Source organism: Mesoplodon bidens (genome assembly GCF_964165515.1).
Source record: "Mesoplodon bidens genome assembly, chromosome: 19".
NCBI classification, from domain to species: domain Eukaryota; kingdom Metazoa; phylum Chordata; class Mammalia; order Artiodactyla; family Ziphiidae; genus Mesoplodon; species Mesoplodon bidens.
In genome coordinates this window covers 10,083,121-10,107,876 of record NC_138179.1, presented here as the reverse complement: position 1 = coordinate 10,107,876, position 24,756 = coordinate 10,083,121, and the positions used below count along the sequence as shown (strand labels likewise).

Below are 24,756 nucleotides of genomic sequence, written 5' to 3'. Positions count from 1 at the left end.
CAATCCATCGAAACACCAAGGTAATAGACTTTTCTCGTGGTTCATAAAATCTTTCATAAAACATTTTATGAAAGATTTTCACAAAACACAAAAGATTTTCAAGGAAACAGCCACACCATGAGCCAAGGTTCTGGAACCCAAGCTAGGTAGGTAAGTTTTGTGTCTTGGGTATGACTAGGTCCCTGAGATAATTTTACCATGGGTTGTGTTCCAAATGATTGCCTGTGAGTTGCTGTCTTTGAAGTCTTTGTAGATACCAGCTTTGGATGGGGTGGGAAGGTGGAGATTTCTTCTCCCATCTGCTCATGGTGGGTTGGGGGGCTAGAAAACAAATCCTCTAGGGCAGTTGCCCCCAACCTTTTTGGCACCAAGGACTGGTTTCTTGGAAGACAATTTTTCCAAAGATGGGGGGCGGGGGCGGGGGTGAGGAATGGTTCAGGCGGTAATGCGAGCAATGGGGAGCAGCAGATGAATTCCTTTGCTGGCTAGCCGGCTGCTCACTTCCAGTCCTGCAGCCAGGTTCCTAACAGGCCCTGGACCGGGTTGGGGACCCCTGCTCTAAGGCAGAGCCTGAGCCAGGGAGCAAGGGGGGTGCTGAAAGGTAGGCTGAGGATGTTCCCTGGGGTCTGAGAACAGAAAGTGTTAGGACTCAGTTCAGGATTTATTGGACTGCTCCTACGGAGTTGGTAGTTGTTTTTTTAAAAAGTGCCTGTGATACAAACCCCAGAACACCTACCCACCCACCCAAATAGCATAGTTCCCGTGACATTCTGCTTTCTTCCATTTAGTCCCTCTTGGAAATCCACCACTAAGCCTGGGGACTTCTCCCCAGTGAAACTGTAAGGGTTGTCAGGTTTTCATGCAAGAGTCTTGCTGTAGTGTGAATAGCTGTGACTGATGGATGACTCATAACTATCCGTGGTTACCAGTTACACTGAGGTTGTAACCCCATGCTGCTTTCTGCACAAGAAAGAAGTTTTGTAAACATACTCTTTAAAAAAAAGGTAATAGAGGTCATGGGAAAGAATGAAAGAGCTACTGCTGTCGGGTGCATGCTGGCTGGCACAAGGGGAACTGAGTCCCCATAGTTTCCTGGGGATGGGTGAGTTCTGGGTGTCACACCAGTAGGGAAGGTCACCAGCGCTTCCTGGGTAAGAAATGTTCATTTAAATGAAACATAAACTCTCAAACTCTTAAGGAACTGAGCAGAAGCGTAAGTTTTATTATCTCCATGCATGTCGGAGACAGGAAAGAACTCTTCCTCCTTCTGGCTCGAAAAAGCAAATTTGTAAGTGTATATCCCTTCCAGGAAAAAGGTGTCAATTTATTTATTATTTTAAAAAATATTTATTTATTTATGGCTGTCTTGGGTCTTTGTTGCTGGGTGCAGGCTTCCTCTAGTTGCAGTGAGCAGGGGCTACTCTTAATTGCGGTGCGCAGGCTTCTCATTGTCGTGGCTTCTCTTGTTGTGGAGCACGGGCTCTAGGCACGTGGGCTTCAGTAGTTGTGGCACATCGACTCAGTAGTTGTGGCTTGTGGGCTCTAGAGCTCAGGCTCAGTAGTTGTGGCACATGGGCTTAGTTGCTCCATGGCATGTGGGATCTTCCTGGGCCAGGGCTCGAAACCATGTCCCCTACATTGGCAGGCGGATTCTTAACCACTGTGCCACCAGGGAAGCCCCCAAGGTGTCAATTTAAATATTATCAGAGCTGTACATCACTTAGTTAACCAATCAGGATAACAGACTTTTTAGCAGTTAGTGATCACTTTCATAGGACACACCAACAGTCTCTGAATTCCAGGTGTTTATACAATTCTCCTTTGCCAGAATAGCATTTAGAAAGACAGCTTTCCCAAGCTGAGTGTTATCTGCTTTTTTTGCAGCTCTTAAGGGACGGGAAGACATTATCTGCTTATCTTCCTGATTTTTCTTTCCCCACCCAGGTCTGTAATTTTCAGAGCCAAGCACTGCAGTTTCACCAGTTGCTCTGGAGAAAACGAATGCCAGATCCCCAAAATTCAAAAGTTAGGATGTACAGGGAGAGGTCAGGATGGGATTTTTATTATTATTTGACTGTAGATCCTGCGGTGTTTTACATTCACAAGAGTGCCAAGAATCTGGAACTATAAAACACAGATTGTATCAGAGACTCAGGTTATATGGGGGAAAATGCTCTGAAATAGGAGACACACACATTGTCTACTACTTTCCAGATTATTATAAGAATTTTTATAAAATTAAAAAATCAAAGTTGCACAAGTACATGGTATTGAAAATCAAATAGTTCTACAAGGCTTATAATAAAATCAGCAGTCTCCTGTCCCACCCCTCTTCCTGCTCCCCAGAAACAATAACTTTAATGTTTCCTTTGGATATACCTTTCTGTAGGTGCAGTTTTGGGTTTCAAATGGGTATTATTTATTTACTTCCTGAAAATTTAGTTCAATTACACTCCCTCCCTATCCTCCCCTCCCCATATCCTGCCAATATGCTTATATCAGCACTTTGGGTTAGAAAAATATTCAGTGTATACATTATGACTCTTTTCACAACTGTGCTAGGTGATACACTATGTGTGCATTTCATCTCGTACAATTTTCTGCTTTGCTCAGGATTTATAATCATCTTACTTTTTGTTTAATTTTATATTTATCTAATTAATTTATCTCCAAATTCTCTGCCTCATACAAGGAAACTTCCTGTTGTTGCTGTTAATCTAATACATTAAGTATACTATCAATTGACATCAATTTTGTATCCTCAGGACATATGCCCCCTGAGCCCTCTGCCCTGGGATCCTGACTGGGGCCTCTCTAGGCTCACTCCCAGACTCTCCCTTCATGTGTATCCAGATTTTTTTCGGTTTTTGTTTTGTTTTGTTTTTCTTTTCCCTAAGGTTAGATCCTTGTTTCCTGCATTGAGCTCCTTGCAGAAGTATAGTGTGGAAACAGGGCCAGGGCAATGCTTGGGGCACCGGAGTTTCCCTGTATGTGCTTTAAAAATCTCTCCAATCCAACTAGTTTTTCAAATTTCTTGGTTTATATTTTAATGAAACAAAATCTCTCTTTATTTTTAGAAAAAATGTCACCTATCACCAAATTATTAATGTTTCTTTAAGCCTAAAGTGATAAGAGATGGTGATATAGTCTGCTGACATTCCTTTGACAAACAAGACTCAAGACCTTTTATGCATGGAAGAGAGCTTCCAGTTTGAGTATAGTTACTTTACCAGTGAACTAACATGAAATCTGTTTAAACTAAAGGTTCCAATACATGGGAAAAAACTTTAATGCTTTGAAGGCTAGATGTTTCAAACGGGACTTTTTTTTCCCCTAGTAGCTCCACTACACTTTTTTTATTTGGCCGCGCCAGACAGCTTGAGGGATCCTAGTTCCCCATCAGGGATTGAACTCTGGCCCTCCGAAGTGAAAGTGTGCAGTCCCAACCACTGGACCGTCAGGGAATTCCCTATTGTTTTATTTATTTACTTTTTTTAATGGGACGTTTTCTAAATAATCTTCAAGCATCCTTTAGTACACAAGACGGTCACAAATACAACTTTTCACAAAGGGGAATTCTGTTAGACAAGTGTATGTGATTGTGAATGCTCTGGCCTTCATTTACCTACAGACTCTGAGAATTTACCCACCGTGATATCCTGACACCCACTACCTTCTTCTGAACCAGCCTCTTCAAGGTCACTGATGATGTACAGTTTTCTCTATACAGTTTACCAGTGTCATTACATTGCTGTGCTCCTTACCAGGCACTTGACACCCCACCTTGAAACACCCACATCCCTGGGCTTCCTTGATATAACTCTCATTTTTAACTGTTCATTTTTAAAACTGTGTTAAAAATAAAAACACATAAAATTTACTGTTTTAAACTGTACAGTTCAGTAGTGTTAAGTATACTCACATTGTTGTGAAATAGACCACAGCTTTTTCATTTTGTAGAACTGAAACTCTATACCCATTGAGCAACTACTCCTCATTCCTCCCTCCCCCAGCCCCTGGCAGCCACTATTCTATTTCTGTCTCTCTGAATTTGGCTACTCTAGGTACCTCGTATAAGTGGAATCATACAGTATTTGTCTTTTTGTGAATGGCTTATTTCACTTAGCATAATGTCATCAAGGTTCATCATGTTGGAGCATGTGACAGGATTTTCTTCCTTTTTAAAGCTGGATAATATTCCATTGTATGTATTTACCACATTTTGTTTATTCATTCATCTGTTGATGGACACTTGGGTGTCCACTTCTACCTCCCAGCTATCGTAAACAGTGCTGCTATGAACATGAGTGTGTAAATACCTCTTCAAGATCTTGTTTTCAATTCTTTTGGGTATATACCCAGAAATGGGATTGCTGGATCACATGATGGTTTTAACTTTTTGAGGAACCTCTATACTCTTTTTCATGGGACTGTACCATTTTACAATCTCACAAACAATGCAGAAGGGTTCCAGTTTCTCCGCATCCTCATCAACACTAGTTATTTTTATTTTTATTTTTTCTGACAGTATCATCCTAATGAGTGTGAGAAAGTACCGCACTGTGGTTTTGATTTGCATTTCTCTGATGCTCTGATGGTTAGTGATATGGAACATCTTCTAATACACTTGTTGGCCATTTGTATATCATCTTTGGAGAAATGTCCATTCAAGTCCTTTGCCCATTTTGAATCAGGTTATCTGATTTTTTTAAGTTGTTGAAGTTCTCTATATATTCTGGATATTAACCCCTTATCAGATATATGATTTGCAAACATTTTCTCCCAGTCTGTATGTTGTCTTTTCACTCTGTTGATTGCGTCCTTTGATACACGAAAGTTTTAAAGTTTGATATAGTCCCATTTGTCTATTTGCTGTTGTTGTTGCTGTCCTGTTCGTTTTATTCCCTAAGTATCTTCCAGATGAGCTCAAGTGCCTTCTCCACTGCTACTAGTCTAGTTTAGACCACCATCTCTCAACTGTATGGCTGCAATGACCCTCCTTTGCTTTTAGTTTTCCTTCCCCACATCTTCCCTCCACCCTGTGTTAATAATATGACACTTTAAAGTGTAGATTGGAACATGTCTCTTCCTTAACTAAAACCCTTCATAGAGGCATAAACTATGGCTTTGGGAACCTGTTGGTCTGAAACACAATGGATCTTAAATCAAGGATAGAGAAATCCATCTTGAAGAAGTGAATCGTTTTTACCTTTGTGTTCTCTAAATACTGTTAGATCTTTGATGACAATCAGGCTTGGCATACAGTAGCTATTCAATAGATTGCTGTTGAATGAAGTGAGTGAATGAGAAAATGGTTGTTGAACATTTCTAAGATTATTGTCATTAAGTCAGCAATTATTTACTAAATCATAATGTGCAGGGCTCTATGCTGTCTTCCTCAGGGGATACAAAGTTTCTCTTTCCATGAACCTTACAATTCCTTCATTTATTCACTAAATATTTATTGAGAACCTACTATGTGGCAGATACTGTGGCAATGACGGGGATACAGTGTTGTACAATATAGACATAGTACCTGGCCTCACGGAGCTTTTGGTTTGGTAGGGAAGATACCCATGAAAACAATTATATAAATATTTATTTAACTAGTTTTTATATGGGTTATTAACGAAAAGCACAGGAATCTATGAGAATGTTCTATAGAGGGTCCTAATCTAGGGTTAGGGATGGTATATGTGGAGAGGGGCAGGGTGGGGGAATAAGACGTATATACTGAGGGACTTCCCTGGTGGTCCAGTGGTAAAGAATCCACCTTACAACGTAGGGGACGCGGGTTCGATAGCTGGTCTGGCAACTAAGACCGCGCACCAAAACTACTGAGCTTGCGTGCCTCAACTAGAGAGCCTGCATGTCGCAAACTACAGAGCCCACGTGCTCTGGAACCCGTGCTCCACAGCTATAGAGCCCACGCGCCCTGAAGCCCATGCCCACAAGGAAGAGCTCGCACGCCGCAACGGAAGATCCCGCATGCTTCAACAAGGATCCCGCATGCCATACCTGGGACCCAACGCAGCTAAAAATAAATAAAATAAATAATAAATAAATCTTAAAAAAAAGAGACACATATACTGGTAAGTATAGCAAAAAAATGAGGTAAGTTCCATCAGAACCTCAAGCAAAGCACTAATGAGACTTAGAGAAAGGAGAACCATACTGAACAGAGAAATGAGTTCAAGATCCAAAACAACTCTTCTTTAATGGTGAATCTCTGGGCATGCAGCAAAAGCATGCAGCAAAGGCAGTAGTCTAGGCAAGGAAGAGGATGCATGTTTGCCCAATGTCCTCTAAATTCTCCAAGCCTCACTTGGGAGCTTGTCAGAAATGCAGACTCTCAGGCCCAATTCCAAAACTACTGAGTCAGAACCTGCAGGTCTAACAAGATCCCCAGGTGATTCATACAGAGCTTAAAGATACCAGAATGAATGAAGATATGATGTCAGAAGACTGTAATACATTTAGCACCTCCGTCAACAAGAGGAAGTTCTGCTGTGGAGCACTGTACCACCGAGGTGGTTTTTTGACCTTTAACGGGTAGAGCACACAAAGGAAGTGCATTTGTTAGGTAAAGTCATTCAGTTTCATTATCATTATTTTTTCATATGTGCCTCACTTTTATCTTATTTATTTTTAAATGAATACACCTTATTTTTTAGAGCAGTTTTAGATTCATAACAAAATTGAGCAGAAAATACAGAGAGTATGTCCTGTCACCAGACACATACAACCTCTTCCCACTATGGATTTTCTGCACCACAATGGTACATTTCTTACAATCGACGAACCTACACTGACACATTATCATCATCCAAGGTCCATAGTTTACATTAGGGTTCACTCTTGGAGTTGAACAGTCTATGGGTCTGAACAAATGTACAATGACATGTGTCCACCATCACAGTATCATACAGGGTGGTTTCACTGCCCTAAAAATCCTCTGAGATTATTTCTTCATCTTTAACAGGTACAGCACATGCAGAAATCATTGGTTGGGTAAAGTCAGTTTTTGTTTCAGAGAGAATTCAGAATTTCTTTTAGCTGGTGATGAAACTGACCATGTTTTGTTTCGGAACCTCAGAATAAAAGGAAGCATGTGAGCTCAGAGGAAAGACAGGGCTAGGGAAGGGAGAATTTATTTCAAACTCAACTGCTTGTGCTCCCTTATAAGCTTGGTCCTTTTTGTTCGACTTCCAACCACTGCTCTTTCAAATCTGGTATTATCTTGGAATTATTTTCTTCTTCCTGAAGTAGTTCAGAAGTTAAAGCCTCAATCACCTTCAATCCAGTTGTACCACAAATCAAGTTCATTTGCTTTGGCTTTTTGAAACTCATTTTTAAAATGAGTACTTTTTTTTTTTTTTTTTTTTGGCAGTACACGGGCCTCTCACTGTTGTGGCCTCTCCCGTTGTGGAGCACAGGCTCTGGATGCGCAGGCTCAGCAGCCATGGCTCACGGGCCCAGCCGCTCCACGGCATGTGGGATCTTCCCTGACCGGGGCACGAACCCGTGTCCCCTGCATCGGCAGGCGGACTCTCAACCACTGCGCCACCAGGGAAGCCCTGAGTACTTCTTTTTTTTTTTGCAGTATGCGGGCTTCTCATTGTTGTAGCCTCTCCTGTTGTGGAGCACAGGCTCCGGACGCACAGGCTCAGCGGCCATGGCTCACAGGCCCAGTCTCTCTGCGGTATGTGGGATCTTCCCGAACCGGGGCACGAACCCATGTCCCCTGCATCGGCAGGCGGACTCTCAACCACTGCGCCACCAGGGAAGCCCTGAGTACTTCTTTTTAAAGTGAATTTCTGAGTGAATCTCTTCACACTTGACAGGGTGCAAGTGGAATCACCTTATAAAGTATTTTTTGCACGCATTCATCATGTATTATATATTTTAGCTGAGTTTTAATTTTCAGCTTATTAAAAAGAAGTTGTTCAAATTTAAGTCTGAATTCAAGGTGCAAGGAGCACTAACATCCACATGTCCCTACCACATGCCAGTGTGTTCACGGTTAGTTCATTCAATCTTCCCAGCAACTCTGAGAGGTGGGTCTGTATTGTCTAAGGTAAAAAGAGTGAAGCTCGGGGCTTCCCTGGTGGCGCAGTGGTTGAGAGTCCGCCTGCCAATGCAGGGGACACAGGTTCGTGCCCCGGTCCGGGAAGATTCCACATGCTGCGGAGCGGCTGGGCCCCGTGAGCCATGGCAGCTGGGCCCGTGAGCCATGGCCACTGAGCCTGCGCGTCTGGAGCCTGTGCTCCGCAACGGGAGAGGCCACAACAGTGAGAGGCCCGCGTACCGCAAAAAAAAAAAAAAAAAAGAGTGAAGCTCAAAGAAGGCAAATAACTTTCCCACAGCTTCCCAGGGCCAGAAACAGTCTGACTCCAAGGACCATGGTCTTTCCACTGCAGCAAACTATCTAGCGCTTACAGACCCCATTTTAAAGAGATGCTGTAAACCTATAAGTTATATATTTGCTGAAGACACTATCTGCTATGTCTTCCTTTCCCTTGCAAAGGGAATCGTGTGGTAAACAACCAATCAGCCCCCAGTGCTACCTAGCCATCCCAGGGCAAAACTATGATGGTCTGTAACAAAGTAGATTTAAGAAGAATACAAATGATACCCAACACAAGGACTCAAAAAGGAAAGTGTAATATACATTGTTTATGTTAATTAATAGCATTCTGAACCAAATTTTCACGAAAGCCTCTACTGTAACAGAGCATTAAAACTTATTTACAAAGTTTCCACTGCTGCTGAATCTAATTCCAGCTCAACTGTTTTTAAAGTTAACATGAGAAGGATGAGCTCATAAAATGCCCCAAAGTCATCACATATATACTTTTATACTAGGTCACCCTAAACTCTGGGGAATATACACTTCACAACTCTCTGAGACAACACTAAATGATATATTTTCCTCACTAAAAAAAGCCATAAAATTGATGTTGTAGTCCTAACTTGAAGCATCTCTGTACTTACATGGAAAAACACGACAGGTATAAAATAATGTTTTTATACAGAACTGTGGTGTGTGTGTGTGTGTGTGTGTTTTCAGGAAATTAACTGATATATCACCATCTCTCCTAAAATGTGTGTTTTTATAATTTTGTGAGAGGTAGAGGAGTTTTCATCCTTCAGATTTCATCTAAGAATTTGATTTCCCAATGGTTTTGCTAGTAGGAAATTACAACTACGTTAAAATTAGAGAATGACCTGAAAATTCACTAACTAGTAAGAACATACAGATAAAAAATAAGACAAAATGAAGATGTAAAAGAGTCAACTGAAATTGAAGAAGATAATGAAAATAACATTCCTCCTTAGTTTATGAGAAATGTGCTGTATTAATCACTTGTCACTGCATTAATGGAAGATCTTTCAGTAATTAATAATAACAATAACACAACCACCATGACAATTTTAATACAGCCGCAGCGATCATCTATTGAGCACCTACTGTGTGCAAGGTTCTTAGACCCATTATCTCCTAAATTCTACCATAGCCCTATGAAGGGAAGCATCTCTAGATAAGCAACATGAGGGGTTTAAAGAGAGATTAGTTTGCCCATGTCCTGTCCATGTGGAACTCTAGCTTAGTCTGACTGTCTTTTTCATAGTTAGCCTTTAAAAAAAGGCTTTCTCAAAAACTTTCAAAAATAAAATGTGTGTTTTGTGGTAGTCTGTTTACGTTAGTGACCCCCCAGTGGGCTATGTATTCATGGTTTGGGGCAGTTTCCTCCTCTTGAATATCTGGGCTGGGATGACTGGCCTTAATCAACATGAGGTAGAAATGATACTGTGTCAGGTCTGGGCCTCAGCCTTAAGAAGTCTGGCAACTTCTCCTTTTGTGCTCTTGAGAGATCTGAGCTGTCACATGTGAAGTACAGCTACCCACCTGGAGAGTCCACATGGAGAGAGAAAAAGGCCCAGCCAAACCAGTGTCCCAGTTGCTTCCTGCTCCTATCCATTCCCTCCAAGGCACCAGCCACGTGGGTGGAGCACTGTCTTGGATGTCCCAGCCCGGGCCACTCTCCATCTCCTTTAAAATATGTGCCTTCATGACTCTGGGGTAACAAGAGAGACCAGCAGAACTGTCCAGCTGAGACCCACTCAACTCACAGAATTATGAGCAGACAGAAAGGTTTTGGTTTAATCTGCTAAGTTTTGGGGTGCTTTGTTACTAACAATAACTGAAATAGAAATTCACCCCTGGAATTGAGGTACTGATGTAACAAAAATCTAAAACATGTGTCATTGGCTTTGACACCGGCTGAGGCTTAAGGCGGTCAAAGTGACCTGGCAGTCACAGAACCAGGAAACGGCCAAGTCAGGACTTGAATCTTGGTCTCTCCCTCTTTCTACAACACTTCACTACCTTAAGCCAAAAAGACCACTTCTCCCGAGTGGCGAGCAAACACAAATATAGCCCTCTATGTCAGTGCCACACATGATTCACTTCATCATTTACTTTTTTTTTCTTTACTTGCACAATGGTACATTTTCCTCAAGGAAATCATATGATTCTTGAAGGCAGGAAGTGGTTCTTCAACGTCTTTTGTATTTCACACAGTAGTTAGAAAATCTGGGAACTAACACAACATTGTAAACCAACTATACTCTAATAAAAATTTTTAGAAAAATAAATAAATAAAAGAGACCTAGAGGTCCAAAAGAAAATTCTGGGCCACAAAATCCTCCCCATCCCCTATGTATTCTGCATCAGCTACATAAAGCTGTTCACCACCTGCCATGTCATCTGGGACCTCTGTGACTATGAACAATGTTCTTTGTGCCTCTGATGCTGTGCTCACCTTGTTCACTTAAGAACTCCTCATCCTTCAAGGGTCAGTTCCCACATGGTCTTTGAAAAACAGCTCATGGCATGTTAGTCGGCCCTCATGAAGAACAAACTCTCAGTCACAGGATACAAACTGTCCATGCACCCAGAACTGTCTGTTATGAGCTGCGTTTTGTTGGACCCACCAAGTCCAACAACATCCAACAAGTTGGATGGGCCCAGCAGCTGTTCATCGAAAGACAGAAATGGCACATGCAAATTGAGCCTGAGCAGAACCACAGGGCACAAGTAAGCTATATGAATAGGTAGCCCAGATCCCACCTCTCTAACCGATGTCACCCACCACATTTGAACTAGTTTGCACCCATGGCTGTATGGGGGCTGGAGGAGTAACCAATACAACTGGATGAAAGAAGAGGAAAAGGCTCAAGCCTCAGATCAAGAAAATAAGTGTCAGGTGCCTGCTACCTTGTAGGCAAATCAGCAGATTATTAATACTTTCTTTGCTTTCTGTTTTACTCCACTTACTTTTTTTTTAAGGTTTATTTATTATTTATTAATTTAGTGTTTTGTTTTTATTTTTGACTGTGTCAGGTCTTAGTTGTGGAACTCGAGATCTTTGTTGAGGCGTGTGGGATCTTTCGTTGTGGCATGTGGGCTTCTCTCTAGTTGTGGCATGAGGGCTCCAGGGCGCGTGGGTTCTGTAGTTGTGGAGCGCAGGTCCCAGAGCATATGGGCTCTGTAGTTTGCGGCACACAGGCTCTCTAGTTGAGGCGCACAAGCTCAGTAGTTGTGGTGCGCGGGCTTAGCTGCCCCGCGGCACATGGGATCCTAGTTCCCTGACCAGGGATCGAACCCACGTCCCCTGAATTGTAAGGCGGATTCTTTACCACTAGACCACCAGGAAAGTCCCTATTCCACTTACTTTTAAATTTAATAAGTAATTAATCCATTCTTCTTAAAAATAGGACATTACAATTAGACCTAAAGACCCTTTGACTCTAACTCCAATCATATGTCCCCTACTCCCACTCTTCAGTCCCCCATCACACACACATTTTTTTCAATTTGGTGTACATGAGATGTTTAAAATTTTATGTATATATGTACCTATATAATTGTAGAGAATAGGTCTGGGTGTTTTCTTCACATATATGTTACATATACATATTTGTCAACTTGCTTTTTTTTTTTTTTTTTTGGTACGTGGGCCTCTCACTGTTGTGGTCTCTCCCGTTGCGGAGCACAGGTTCCGGACACGCAGGCTCAGCGGCCATGGCTCACGGGCCCAGCCGCTCCGCGGCATGTGGGATCCTCCCGGACCGGGGCACGAACCCGTGTCCCCTGCATCGGCAGGCGGACTCTCAACCACTGTGCCACCAGGGAAGCCCCTGTCAACTTGCTTTTTAAAACTCAATTATATGTATTTGATTATGTATGTATGTATGTATGCAACATATATATACAACCTTTTGTTGTAGAAATTTTCAGATGAACATGAAGTAGAGATAATAACATAGTGAACCCCCATATATTCATCACTCAGCTTCAACAATTATCAACATTTTTTCCAATTCCCTAATTTCCACCCAGCTTTGTTTTCTAGATTATTTTAAAGCAAATTCTAGACAGTGTATCATTTCACTTATATATTGATATATTACAGCACATATCTCCAACAGATAAGAACAACTGGGACAACTGGACTACATTTAGGAAATGCTGAAACCCACCTCAACCTGACAGCCTGGTTGTTCCAAACAAATAGTCAATAATTTGTTAGTTCCAAACAAATTTTCATATATATATATATATATATATATATATATATATATATATATATATATATATATATATATATAAATACATATATATAACGTATATAATACATTTCTATTACATAAAAATATATTAAAGTATATGATATACATTTTTTTTCACAAGATGGGAACTGCACGGACCAGAGGAAGCTAAAGAATCTGTTCCATTACAATAAGGATAAATTATCAACTCAATCAGATTTGCTGCTTCCAAAAATTGGGCTATAAAATAATCTGAGGCCTTCCCTGGTGGCGCAGTGGTTAAGAATCCACCTGCCGAGCTTCCCTGGTGGCGCAGTGGTTGAGAGTCCGCCTGCTGATGCAGGGGACACGGGTTCGTGCCCCAGTCTGGGAAGATCCCACATGCCGCGGAGCGGCTTGGCCCGTGAGCCATGGCCGCCGATCCTGCGCGTCCGGAGCCTGTGCTCCGCAACGGGAGAGGCCACAACAGTGAGAGGCCCGCATACCGCAAAAAAAAAAAAAGAATCCACCTGCCAATGCAGGGGACACGGGTTCGAGCCCCGGTCCGGGAAGATCCCACATGCCGCAGAGCAACTAAGCCCGTGCGCCACAACTACTGAGCCTGCGCTCTAGAGCCCGTGAGCCACAACTACTGAGCCCATGCCACAACTACTGAGCCTGCGTTCAAGAGCCCGTGAGCCACAACTACTGAAGACCGCACGCCTAGAGCCTGTGCTCTGCAACAAGAGAAACCAGCTCAATGAGAAGCCTACATACCGCAACAAAGAGTAGCCCCTGCTCGCCACAACTAGAGAAAGCCCGCACGCAGCAACAAACACTCAATGTGGCCAAAAATAAAATTCATAAATTTATTTTTTAAAAATTAATTTGGAAATGAACTTTGCTGAGTATGTTTTAAATGCAGGAAAAGTCACCCCTGGGAATGAGCAAAGGAGTGGAATGAACCCTAAACTGCAGAAGAAACAGAATGAAAGCATTGTGCATGCAATATGTGCTCTGCTGAATTCCGGAGGGGGAGTGGTCAAGGCTGAGACTGAGAACAAAGACTATAATTATGACAGGCATGGAGTAGGATTGTATCTGCCTTCAACTTTCAAAGGCTATTTAGATGAGATGCACCAGGGAGATCTCTTTTTGATTTTTGTGAAATCACGGATGCTAGAGGCCTCTGGTATATGATTTGCTTACCTGTGCTCCTCTTTGTGCCACAGACACAGAACATGTACTAATGTCATGAATTCTCAGGAAGCACTGGCATTCCCCAAAGGGAGGATTCAGACTCTTACAAATATTAATGATTCCAATTCATTAAGTCCACAGAAATTTCAGGTTCGTGTACAAAATGAAGGTAACATAAAGGCTTCAGCTGCTGCTTTATTTGATAGCACTCACCACCTTCAGTACCAGGAAAAGCTCAACTTTACTAAGTCCATGCGTGTTGAATTTAAGATGTTCTCAACACAGATGACACAATGCTTTACCCAAGTGTGTTTCTGCATTTGCAGACACTGAGGGAGGGTATTTTTTGGCCTGCATGATGAGACCCATCAAGCCCCTGGATGTGAAAAAGAGAAAACAGATCTTGCCACCTTGAGGGCTTCTATTGATTGCTATATTAGGAAGTTACCAGTCCATCATTTCTGTACACAGAGGCATGAGATAAAATACGCCTCCAAATTTGTTGCAGTACACAAGCAGGGGGCCCTCCATGTATATGTCTGTGCAGTCAGCGTGGAACGATTCTGCTGTGCAGTGTTTGCCAAAGTGCATAATTCCTGGCGGGTGAAGGACAATCGTGTGAGAGCTGGCCACAATAGAATCATCAAGGATTTTAATGTTTGCTGAGGTGGGAGGAGGTGGGGAAGGAGGAAAGGGAGATATTATTTTAGGATCTGGGAAAAGAGAGGTACCCTCAGAGTTGCAGATGCCTGACATTAATTCCTACAGATACAGTTGGTGGGTCATTGCCCCTCTTTCCCTCTGCCCATCTTGAATATCCTGCATTCAACATAGATGCTCTGGCCTAGCAGACCCACTACAAGTTGGTGCAGAAGGCTGTTTGACCAGCAATTTCTGTTTTCACATCCTTTCTTGTGTCCATATTCAAGTCTCTTCTTTCCCTTTCTAATTATGAACTCACATTTAATTATACAGGAAGTTCCTTTTTCACATGTACCTTTGTGTCCTCTTTAATTTACTGTCACTTTTCCTTGCCTCTGCATTCTTGTATGGTTCCCTCATCAAATATTCTCCCTTTCTCATAGCCTCACTTCCAAATTTGAACAAAAACGCAATCAAACCTCTCTTTTCTCACTTTTCCTTTCAAAAGGCAACATGTGATGCTAACCATGACCGATAGGCTGAAGAGTAGTGTTGGTGATATGCATGCACCTTGGAAAAGGAAAGCCTGAGATAAAATCAGACAAAAGAAAATCAATCGGAACTTCAAGAAAAGTCCAGAAAAACAAAGTCCATTTCAAGATCTTCTCAGAAATCTATATTCATTGACCATCGCATCTTCTAGTCATATTTTTAAAAATATATAAACACTATATATATAGTGCTTATATTTATAATATATATATATATATATCCATATATATATATATATTTAGAGATATACCCATGAGTGCTCATAGACTCACTATTTGCAATGGCCCCAAACAGGAAAACAACCAAATTATCTATTGACACAACAATGGATAAATGTATTATAGTATAGTTGCATAAGGGAGTATTATTCAGCAGTAAAAATGAAATAGGGATACAGTAGGATAATTAAATAGTTTAGAAATCCCACCAGAGGATTAAAGACAAAGAGGGAATTTTAACGGAGTTTGGGAGACTGCTGTAAGCTAATGAGCACTCAAGAAAAGAATCCAGTAACTTAGCAACAATCTACACTACCTTGAAGGAAGACCAGGTGCATCCAAGCACCAGGCACACTCAAGCTACAAGTTCTTACAGTTAAAACACAAGACAATAGACATGGGGTTTGAATCTTGTTACATGAAGTCAGGGAGTTAATGATCCTTGAAGAGTAGCATTTCTGCATGTAGCCAAGACAGGAATAGGCGAAAGGAGAAAGAAACTAGGTGAAGGGGGACATTATACTGAAACCTGAGATGAATTACCACATTTTAGTATGTTACCACACTTTTGCTAATAATACATACGATTTGAATAGCGCCATGACCGTCCCCGTTAGATCATATAGTGTTCAAGGAGGAGCTAATGATGTAAGCCTGTAACAGGGGCGGGGCAGGCATGAAGTTGTTAGTGTGTGACCCTTAGCATGGTGGTTAGAGGTCCCACACCGCTAACAGTCAGTCACAGAGGTCCTGGAGGCAGAGTATGGTGAGAGGCGGATCGTGGCCTTCCCCCCAGGGCCCTCCAGGCCCTCCAGCCTTAGGACTGGCAGGTGAGCTGGGGGTCCTGGGGACAGGCTGAGGGCTGTGTCCTGCAGAGCTCCAGAGCCCTCTCCATGGCCACCCACTGGTCGGGCCTGGGCACTGGTGGGAAGACCCAGACCAGGTGCTGGACGAATGTTCCCATGCAGGGTAACTGGCCCGCCCAGGGACTCCCTCTTAGCCAGGGCCTGGGCCTCAGAGGGTGAAAGCTGAGCCTTAGGACCTTGCCCTTTCTTGTCAGAACAGAGAATAACATTTGTTTTGGTGGAGGTTTACAGGAACATTGTGACCTAATCTCAAGAACAAGGGATCTGGGGCTTCCCTGGTGGCGCAGTGGTTAAAAATCCACCTGCCAATGCAGGGGACACGGGGTTCGAGCCCTGGTCCGGGAAGATCCCACATGCTGCGGAACAACTAAGCCCGTGCGCCACAACTACTGAGGCTGCACTCTAGAGCCCACGTGCCACAACTACTGAAGCCCACGCACCTAGAGCCCGTGCTCCGCAACGAGAAGCCACCACGATGAGAAGCCCGTGCAACAAAACGACGAGTAGGCCCCCCTCGCCACAACTAGAGAAAGTCCGCGTGCAGCAACGAAGACCCAACACAGCCAAAAATAAGATAAATAAAAACTAATTTAAAAAGAACAAAGGATCTGACACCAAGAAGCTTGCAACAACTAACCACACCCCTCTCTCACCTTTCCTATAAAAGGGCTTTGCTGAAAGCTTTCGGGGAGTTCAGGGTTTTAAAGGCATGAGCCGCCCGTCTCCTTGCATGGCCCTGCAATAAACCTTTCTCTGCTCCAAACTCCGACATTTTGGGATTGTTTGGTCTCACTGTGCATCGGGCACACAGGAAGAAGAAGGTGGTCTTCTCCCTACCCACTCGTTCTTTGATTACAAAAATGCAGCCCCTTTTGTTCTCAGGGTTGCGCTCCCTTGCCTGCCAGCTTGTATTTCCCACAAGTGTCCGAGGCTAATAAACTCAGCTTACCACCACTCTGCCGCACGCTCAATTCTTTCTGCAACGAGACAAAAGAACCTGAGCTTCAGTTTAAGTCCTGACTCCAGGCGAGCGGTTTTAATTAAAAGACAGTGGGTCTGAATCCCCTCCTAAATCGGGGATCCTGGGTTCAAGTTCCAGTCCCATCCGAGAAGGACTGTGGCTTCAGACAGAGCCTGCTCAGGGCACTCGTAACTCTTCCAGACACAAATCTGAACCAGTAAATAAAATATACAGTGTTAGAAACTAAATGATTTGATAATAGGAGTGATTTTAAGGCAGTTTATAATACACTCCTTGGATCTTTTGTGAGAAAAAACAGAGAAGATTCTTAATTTATTTCAAAGAAAATAGTCAATGTCGAAATTTAAGGAGAGATTACAGGATTTTTAAACTGTGGTTTTACATACATATTATACAATGTATTTCACTAAGTCTCGTCTCGTAAAAATCTTGTTTTAAGGAATAAATGAGCAGCTCCCCAAATTCAGATAATATAAAGATTTTTAAAATCTTAATTAAACTTAAAAATTCATTCTCAGAGTTTTCAACAATCCTCTCCAAAACGTACTTGCGTGCTCCTGCTGCCTACTGAACTTTTGCTTCAAGGAATAACAAGGCGGACCACCACGGGACCCTCCTCCAACTCGTGGGCCCTCGGGCTCCTCAACGAGGGAGAAGGAGCAAGGCCCAGGTGGCGGCCCCAAGGAGGCCAGACCCAGGGGTGGGTCTCAAGGCCGGCACCGGAGCCCCGGCTTTCTGAAACGGGACAAGGGTCTGGACCCTGACGACCGGCGGGCGCAGGGGTCCCACAAGTGTCTGCTCGGCAGCGCTGCACAGCGGTCACGGGTTCCTGGTATTTCAACCCGCAAGTCGACTTCGAGCTTTGCTTTGGAACGACTCTCCAGGACAAATGAACATGAACTTAAACGAAAAGCTGGCCGCACCCCCATGCCGCGTTTTTAAAGCTGTTCATCTTGCGCTGACTTGAGCCCGGAATCCCTGGGAGGCCCAGTCACTCCGGACGGTGCCGCAAGCGGTTTACAACCCAAGTCCACAAATTCAACCCGCAACTCTAGGCGTTTGCTCACCGGCACCGGCACCCGCACCAGCACAGGGCTGCACTCGGAAGACGAGACACCGCGCGGGCTCCGAACGCCGTCCGCACCTCGGCCACCCGGAGCCGGAGACCCCGAGTCCCGGCGGAGACCCGACCGGCCGCCCGCGAGGAGGCCAGACCAGCCCCGGCCCCGGCCGAACGCCGCCCTTTCCCCACCCCGCGGAGCCCAGCCTCCCGAGGGCCCCCCTGCAGGCGCCCCGTCCCCGTAGGCGCCCCCCGCGCCAGGGCCCCCATTTTCCCCCCAGCTCACCGTGCAGGCTCTCCTCGCGCAGCCCGGAGTTCTCGCTCTGTGAAAGCGGTGAGGAGAAGGAGCTTCCGAGGGGCGGGGGTCAACGTCGAGGTCGGCGTTAGCGTGAGGTCGGGGTCGACGTCGGGGTCGGGGTCATAGTCCGCGTCGGCGGGCGGGAGCTGGGGCGGGAGCTGGGGCGGGAGCTGGGGCGGGGGCGGGAGAGGGAGCGGGAACCCCGGGCCCAGATGCTCGAGCGCTGTCCCCACTGACTTCCAATGTATTTTCTATATCCCTTTCTCTCCTCAGGTACTCCAGTTATGTGTGTATAAGGCCACTTGACTTTGTTCTACACCTCACTGATGTTCTGTGCTTAAAATATGTTTTCTGTGCTGTTTCTGTTGCTACGTCTTCAAGTTACTAATGTTTTCTTCTGCTTGCATTGTCTAATATGCCATTAATCACATTCAGTATATTTTTCACCTCAGATAGTTTCATCTTCTAGTCTTTCTCTAGAAGCTTGATTTGGATTCTCTTTTAATATTTTCCGTGTTTCTATTTAACATGTTTAATTTTTCTTCTAGTTTCTTGAACATATGGAATACAGTTAATCTAGTTTCTTGAACATATGAATACAGTTAGGAAACGTCTATTTAATTTGTGGTCGCTTAATTATATATCGATGTTAATGGCTGAGTCAATTCAGTTGGGCTTTGGTGCACAGGAAGAAATCCTGATCGGTTCGAGCCGGGATCCCACATGCTGCAGGCAACTAAGCCTGAGCGCCAAACTACTGAGCTGCGCTCTAGAGCCCGCCTGCGAGCCACAGCTACTGAAGCCCGGGCACCTAGAGCCCATGCTCCATTACCAGAGAAGCCACCGCAATGAGAAGCCCGCTCACCGCAACGAAGATTAGCCCCCTGCTCACCGCAACTAGAGAAAGCCTGGGCGCAGCAAAGAAGACCCAACGCAACCAAAAATAAATTAATTAATAAATTTTTTAAAAGTTATTAAAAAATTTCAAATGGTTATTTTCCTCTTAATAGTTGGTATTTTCCAGCTTCTTTGCAGACATGGTAATTAAATTTTTTTTAATTTTAAAAAATTTTAAATTGTTTTAATTTTTTTAATTAAAAAATTTTAAATTTTAAAAAAATTAAGACAATTTTTAAAAATTAAAAAATTTTTTAATTTTTTTATTTATTAAAAAAATTTTTTTTGGCCATGCACATGCCACGTGGCATGAAGGATCTTAGTTCCCTGACCAGGGATAGAATCCATGCCCCCTGCAGTGGAAGTGCAGAGTCTTAACCACTGGACTGCCAGGGAAGTCCCACATGGTAATTTTTTATTGGATAATAGACATTGTGAGTTTTACCATTTTGGGTGCTGAATGTTTTTGTATTCTTTTTTTTTTTTTTTGCGGTATGCGGGCCTTTCACTGTTGTGGCCTCTCCTGTTGCGGAGCACAGGCTCAGCAGCCATGACTCACGGGCCTAGCCGCTCCGCGGCATGTGGGATCTTCCCGGACTGGGACACGAACCGTGTCCCCTGCATCGGCAGGTGGACTCTCAACCACTGCGCCACCAGGGAAGCCCTGTCTAGCTGTTTTTATACTTTATAAGATGTATTTAAAAAACAGCTCTGTGGAATTTAATATTGAGTGTTTTTGGTTGCTGGGATGATGTGTGATTTGTTGCTTCCTTTTACCTTTCAGTATTGCTGGAATTAATTCTACTGAGTTTGTACCTTTGTGTAAAGACCTTGAAGGTCACATGTTGGAGTCTCTCTCTCAAAAGAAAATTCATAGAAATAGTGAAAAAGATATTTAAAAACATTACTATATACATAGTCATGCTCAAAAACAAGAAAAGCACCTCTTCATGGACCAAAAACTATGAGGCATTTGTACAAGTAGGAAAGAGTGAGATAAACCATAGTAATAAACAGAGGCTGCCACCACCTCAGGGCCAGGACAACCACTGTTGCAAAGCCAAGACTGAATCCCCCCCAGCCAGAAACTGTTACCCTGAGGCTAAGGCCAAATCCATTTTTCACCCACTTGGCCAGACCAAGGCCTAGAACTAAAATCCCATACTTCAGGGTTTCTCAGTGATGGCACTATTGGCAGTTTGGGCTGGATAATTCTTCGCTGTGACGGGCTTTCCTGGGGATCATAAGATGTTTAGCAGCAAATCCTTCCGTCCCCAGTTGTGACAAGCAAAAATATCTCCAGATATTGCTAAATGTCCCCGGGGTGTGTGTGCAAAATCACCACCATCATACCTCCTTAGACTAAAAGAGTTTCCAGAATAGTGGGCAGGATATATAAGTCAAACATGTAATACACTATAGTAAAGATTCAGAACATTAAAGATTTTTTTTAATCCTAAAGAGAAAAAAGTTTAGATAGTCTACAAAAAGAAGAATAAATTTGACAATAACTATTTCATGAGCAAGATTGGATGCAAGAAGAATATGGGCAGTATGATCAAAGTACTGTGGAAAAACAACTTTGAACTTAGACTTCTCTCCCTGATCAAACTATCATTAAGGTTGAGGGCAAAATAAATAAATTTTCAGACTTGCAACGACTAGGGATTAAAAAAAATCAATCATAGCCCATCCCCTAAAGAATCACTGAATAATGTCCTTCCATGAGAGAAAAATGACCTAAGAAGAAAGCAGCTGCTTCAAGAAAGAAGGGTGAAGAAATGCATCAGTAAAATATAAGGTTAATCTGTATGTATTATTTTCTAATTGTCAGATAATTCAATAGCCTTCATATATGCAAACTACATCTCTTAGAAGGTATAGGAAAGGAAAAAAAGCCCTACTGTAATTCCAACAAAAAAGATAAAATAATTCAGAAAATCTGTGACAAGAAATGTCAAGCCTATATGAATAAAGCTATAAAACAAAACTGAAGGGACTTCCCTGGTGGTGCAGTGGTTAAGAATCCGCCTGTCAATTCAGGGGACACAGGTTCGATCCCTGGTCTGGGAAGATCCCACATGCAGTGGAGCAACTAAGCCTGTGAGCCACAACTACTGAGCCCGTGTGCCACAACTACTGAAGCCTGCATGCCCTCGAGCTTGTGCACCACAACTACTGAGCCCATGTGCTGCAACTACTGAAGCCTGCATGCTCTAGAGCCTGTGTGCCGCAACTACTGAGCCCACGTGCTGCAACTACTGAAGCCCATGCACCTAGAGCCCGTGCTCTGAAACAAGAGAAACCACCGCAATGAGAAGCCCGTGCACCACAAGAAAGAGTAGCCCCCACTTGCCACAACTAGAGAAAGCCCCCACGCAGCAACGAAGATCCAACACAGCCAAAAAAAACAAAAAAACAGAAGAAGCCAAAAGAGAACTTATACAGATAAAGAGTAGACTGGTTTTTTTAATTAAATGGTTTTATTTTATTTATTTTTGGCTGTGTTGGGTCTTTGTTGCTGTGCACAGGCTTCTCTCATTGCAGCAAGCAGGGGCTACTCTTCGTTGCAGTGTGCAGGCTTCTCATTGCGGTGGCTTCTCGTTGCAGAACACAGGCTCTAGGCATGCAGGCTTCAGTTGTTGTGGCTCATGGGCTTTAGAGCACAGGCTCAGTAGTTGTGGTGCACGGGCTTAGTTGCTCAGTGGCATGTGGGATCTTCCCAGACTAGGGCTTGAACGTGTCCCCTGCATTGGCATGTGGATTCTTAACCACTGCACCACCAGGGAAGCCCAAGAGTAGAGTGCTTTTGGATAAGAAAACTCAAAATCATAAATGTATCCATTTTCACTAAGTTAATGTATAAATTCAATGTCATCCCAATAAAAATACTGAGACAACTTTTTCCAAAGCATCAAAGTTTTTAAAAAGTGCATTGAAAAATAAAAAGCAAGATTATCTAGGAAAAATCTAAAAAGGGAAAAGCTGAGGGTAATTAGCATGGCCAAGTATTAAAACAAATTGTAAAGCTACAATAATTAAAACAACATGGTTCTGCTGTGTGGCAGGTCAATGGGATGGACTAGAATGTCCAAAAATAAATTCAAATATGTCTGGGAATATTACATATATTAAAGGTGGCATTCAAATTAGTTGGAAAAAAAGATGGATTATTTAATAAATGATGTTGAATGACTTGGGTACCTATCTGAAAAATATTAAGCTTGGGCCATACATCACAGTTGACAGCAAAATAAATTCCAAATGGATGCAATACTTAAATGTAAAACTATGGAATCATGGAAGTACATGGAGAAAAAGTAGGACTTTTTTTTATAATCTCATCATAGGGAAGGCCTAAATATGGCCCTCAATTAGAAACCAGGAAAGAAAATAATGATTTTTTTTAAAAACAAAAGTATCTTTATGGCAAAAACACTATAAAAGGATCAAGAAATGAACAACACACTTTGAATATACTTGCAACAAAAATCGAAGAGAATAGTTAACTCCTTTTTTTTATAAGTTTATTATTTATTTTTATTTATTTATTTTTGGCTGCATTGGGTCTTCGTTGCTGCATGCGGGCTTTCTCTAGCTGTGGTGAGCTGGGGCTACTCTTCGTTGTGGTGCGCGGGCTTCTCATTGAGGTGGCTTCTCGTTGCGGAGCACGGGCTCTAGGCACATGGGCTTCAGTAGTTGTGGCACATGGGCTCAGCAGTTGTGGCTCACAGGGTCTAGAGTGCAGGCTTAGCAGTTGTAGTGCATGGGCTTAGTTGCTCCACGGCATGTGGGGTCTTCCCGGACCAGGGCTCGAACCCGTGTCCCTGGCATTGGCAGGCAGATTCTTAACCACCGTGCCACCGGGGAAGTCCCAAAGACAATAGTTAACTCCGAATTGTTTAAAAAAAATGTTTCTACAAATCTAAGAGAAAAAAAAAATAACATCCCCAAAGAAAAATGGCCAAAGATGTGAACAGGCAGAAGAATACAGAAAAGGAATTTAAAATAGTTCCTAAATTTATGGAAACTTTGGTCATGATATAGAATCATCAGTTAAAAACTACAACAAGATATCACTCTTTTTCACTTATTAGATTGACAGAATCATTAAGTTCAAACTTAATTGTTTTACCATTTGGTAGGGAAAAAGCGCTTTTGTATATTGTCATACAGTAGTACAACTTCTATCAACAACAATATGGCAGTAGCTATCAAAATTTTAAATGTACATATCCCTATACCTAGCAATTCCTCTTTTAGGAATTTATTCTACATATATGGTTAAACATGTTTGAAATGACTTCTGTGCAGGTAACTGAATTTCACTTTATATCTAATAGCAGAAGACTACAAAATAGTAAATATCCACCCAAAAGGGTTGAATAACTTAATGACATATCAACATATTGTAATACTATGAAGCCATAAAAGAATAGAGCTCTCTATACATATTGATATGGGACCATCTTTGTTTATTTATTTATTTATTTATTTATTTATTTATTTATTAAAATTTTAACATCTTTATTGGAGTGTAATTGCTTTACAATGGTGTGTTAGTTTCTGCTTTATAACAAAGTGAATCAGTTATACATATACATATGTTCCCATGTCTCTTCCCTCTTGCGTCTCCCTCCCTCCCACCCTCCCTATCCCACCCATCTAGGTGGTCACAAAGCACGGAGCTGATCTCCTTGTGCTATGCAGCAGCTTCCCACTAGCTATCTATTTTACATTTGGTAGTGTATATATGTCCATGCCACTCTCTCACTTTGTCACAGCTTACCCTTGCCCCTCCCCATATCCTCATGTCCATGCTCTAGTAGGTCTGTGTCTTTATTCCTGTCTTGCCCCTAGGTTCTTCATGACCTTTTTTTTTCTTAGATTCCATATATATGTGTTAGCATACGGTATTTGTTTTTCTCTTTCTGACTTACTTCACTCTGTATGACAGACTCTACGTCCATCCACCTCACTACAAATAACTCAATTTCGTTTCCTTTTATGGCTGAGTAATATTCCATTGTATATATATGTGCCACATCTTCTTTATCCATTCATCTGGTGATGGACACTTAGGTTGCTTCCATGTCCTGGCTACTGTAAATAGAGCTGCAATGAACATTTTGGTACATGACTCTTTTTGAATTATGGTTTTCTCAGGGTATATGCCCAGTAGTGGGATTGCTGGGTCATATGCTACTTCTATTTTTATTTTTTTAAGGAACCTCCATACTGTTCTCCATAGTGGCTGTATCAATTTACATTTCCACCAACAGTGCAAGAGGGTTCCCTTTTCTCCACACCCTCTCCAGCATTTATTGTTTGTAGATTTTTTGATGATGGCCATTCTGACTGGTGTGAGATGATATCTCATTGTAGTTTTGATTTGCATTTCTCTAACGATTAATGATGTTGAGCATTATTTGATGTGTTTGTTGGCA

General features: G+C 42.6%; 2 protein-coding genes across 2 annotated transcripts in view; one reads left to right on the top strand and one right to left on the bottom strand.

Moving 5' to 3' along the window:
* The window catches only part of NLE1 (notchless homolog 1), a 65,837-nt gene extending 47,375 nt beyond the window's left edge, over positions 1 to 18,462 (bottom strand). Inside the window, exon 1 of the mRNA XM_081218438.1 lies at positions 18,401 to 18,462. The gene's annotated coding sequence lies outside the window, so the exon portion shown is untranslated. The remainder of the gene's footprint in view (positions 1 to 18,400) is intronic.
* Positions 13,555 to 18,359, top strand: LOC308607657 (schlafen family member 5-like; the record flags this gene model as incomplete). The annotated part of the gene is given in 6 exon segments (XM_081219820.1): positions 13,555 to 13,791; positions 13,795 to 14,097; positions 14,099 to 14,135; positions 14,138 to 14,412; positions 15,942 to 16,036; positions 18,110 to 18,359. Coding segments are annotated over 6 exon segments (1,197 nt in total).
* Positions 18,463 to 24,756: the final 6,294 nt, after the last annotated feature.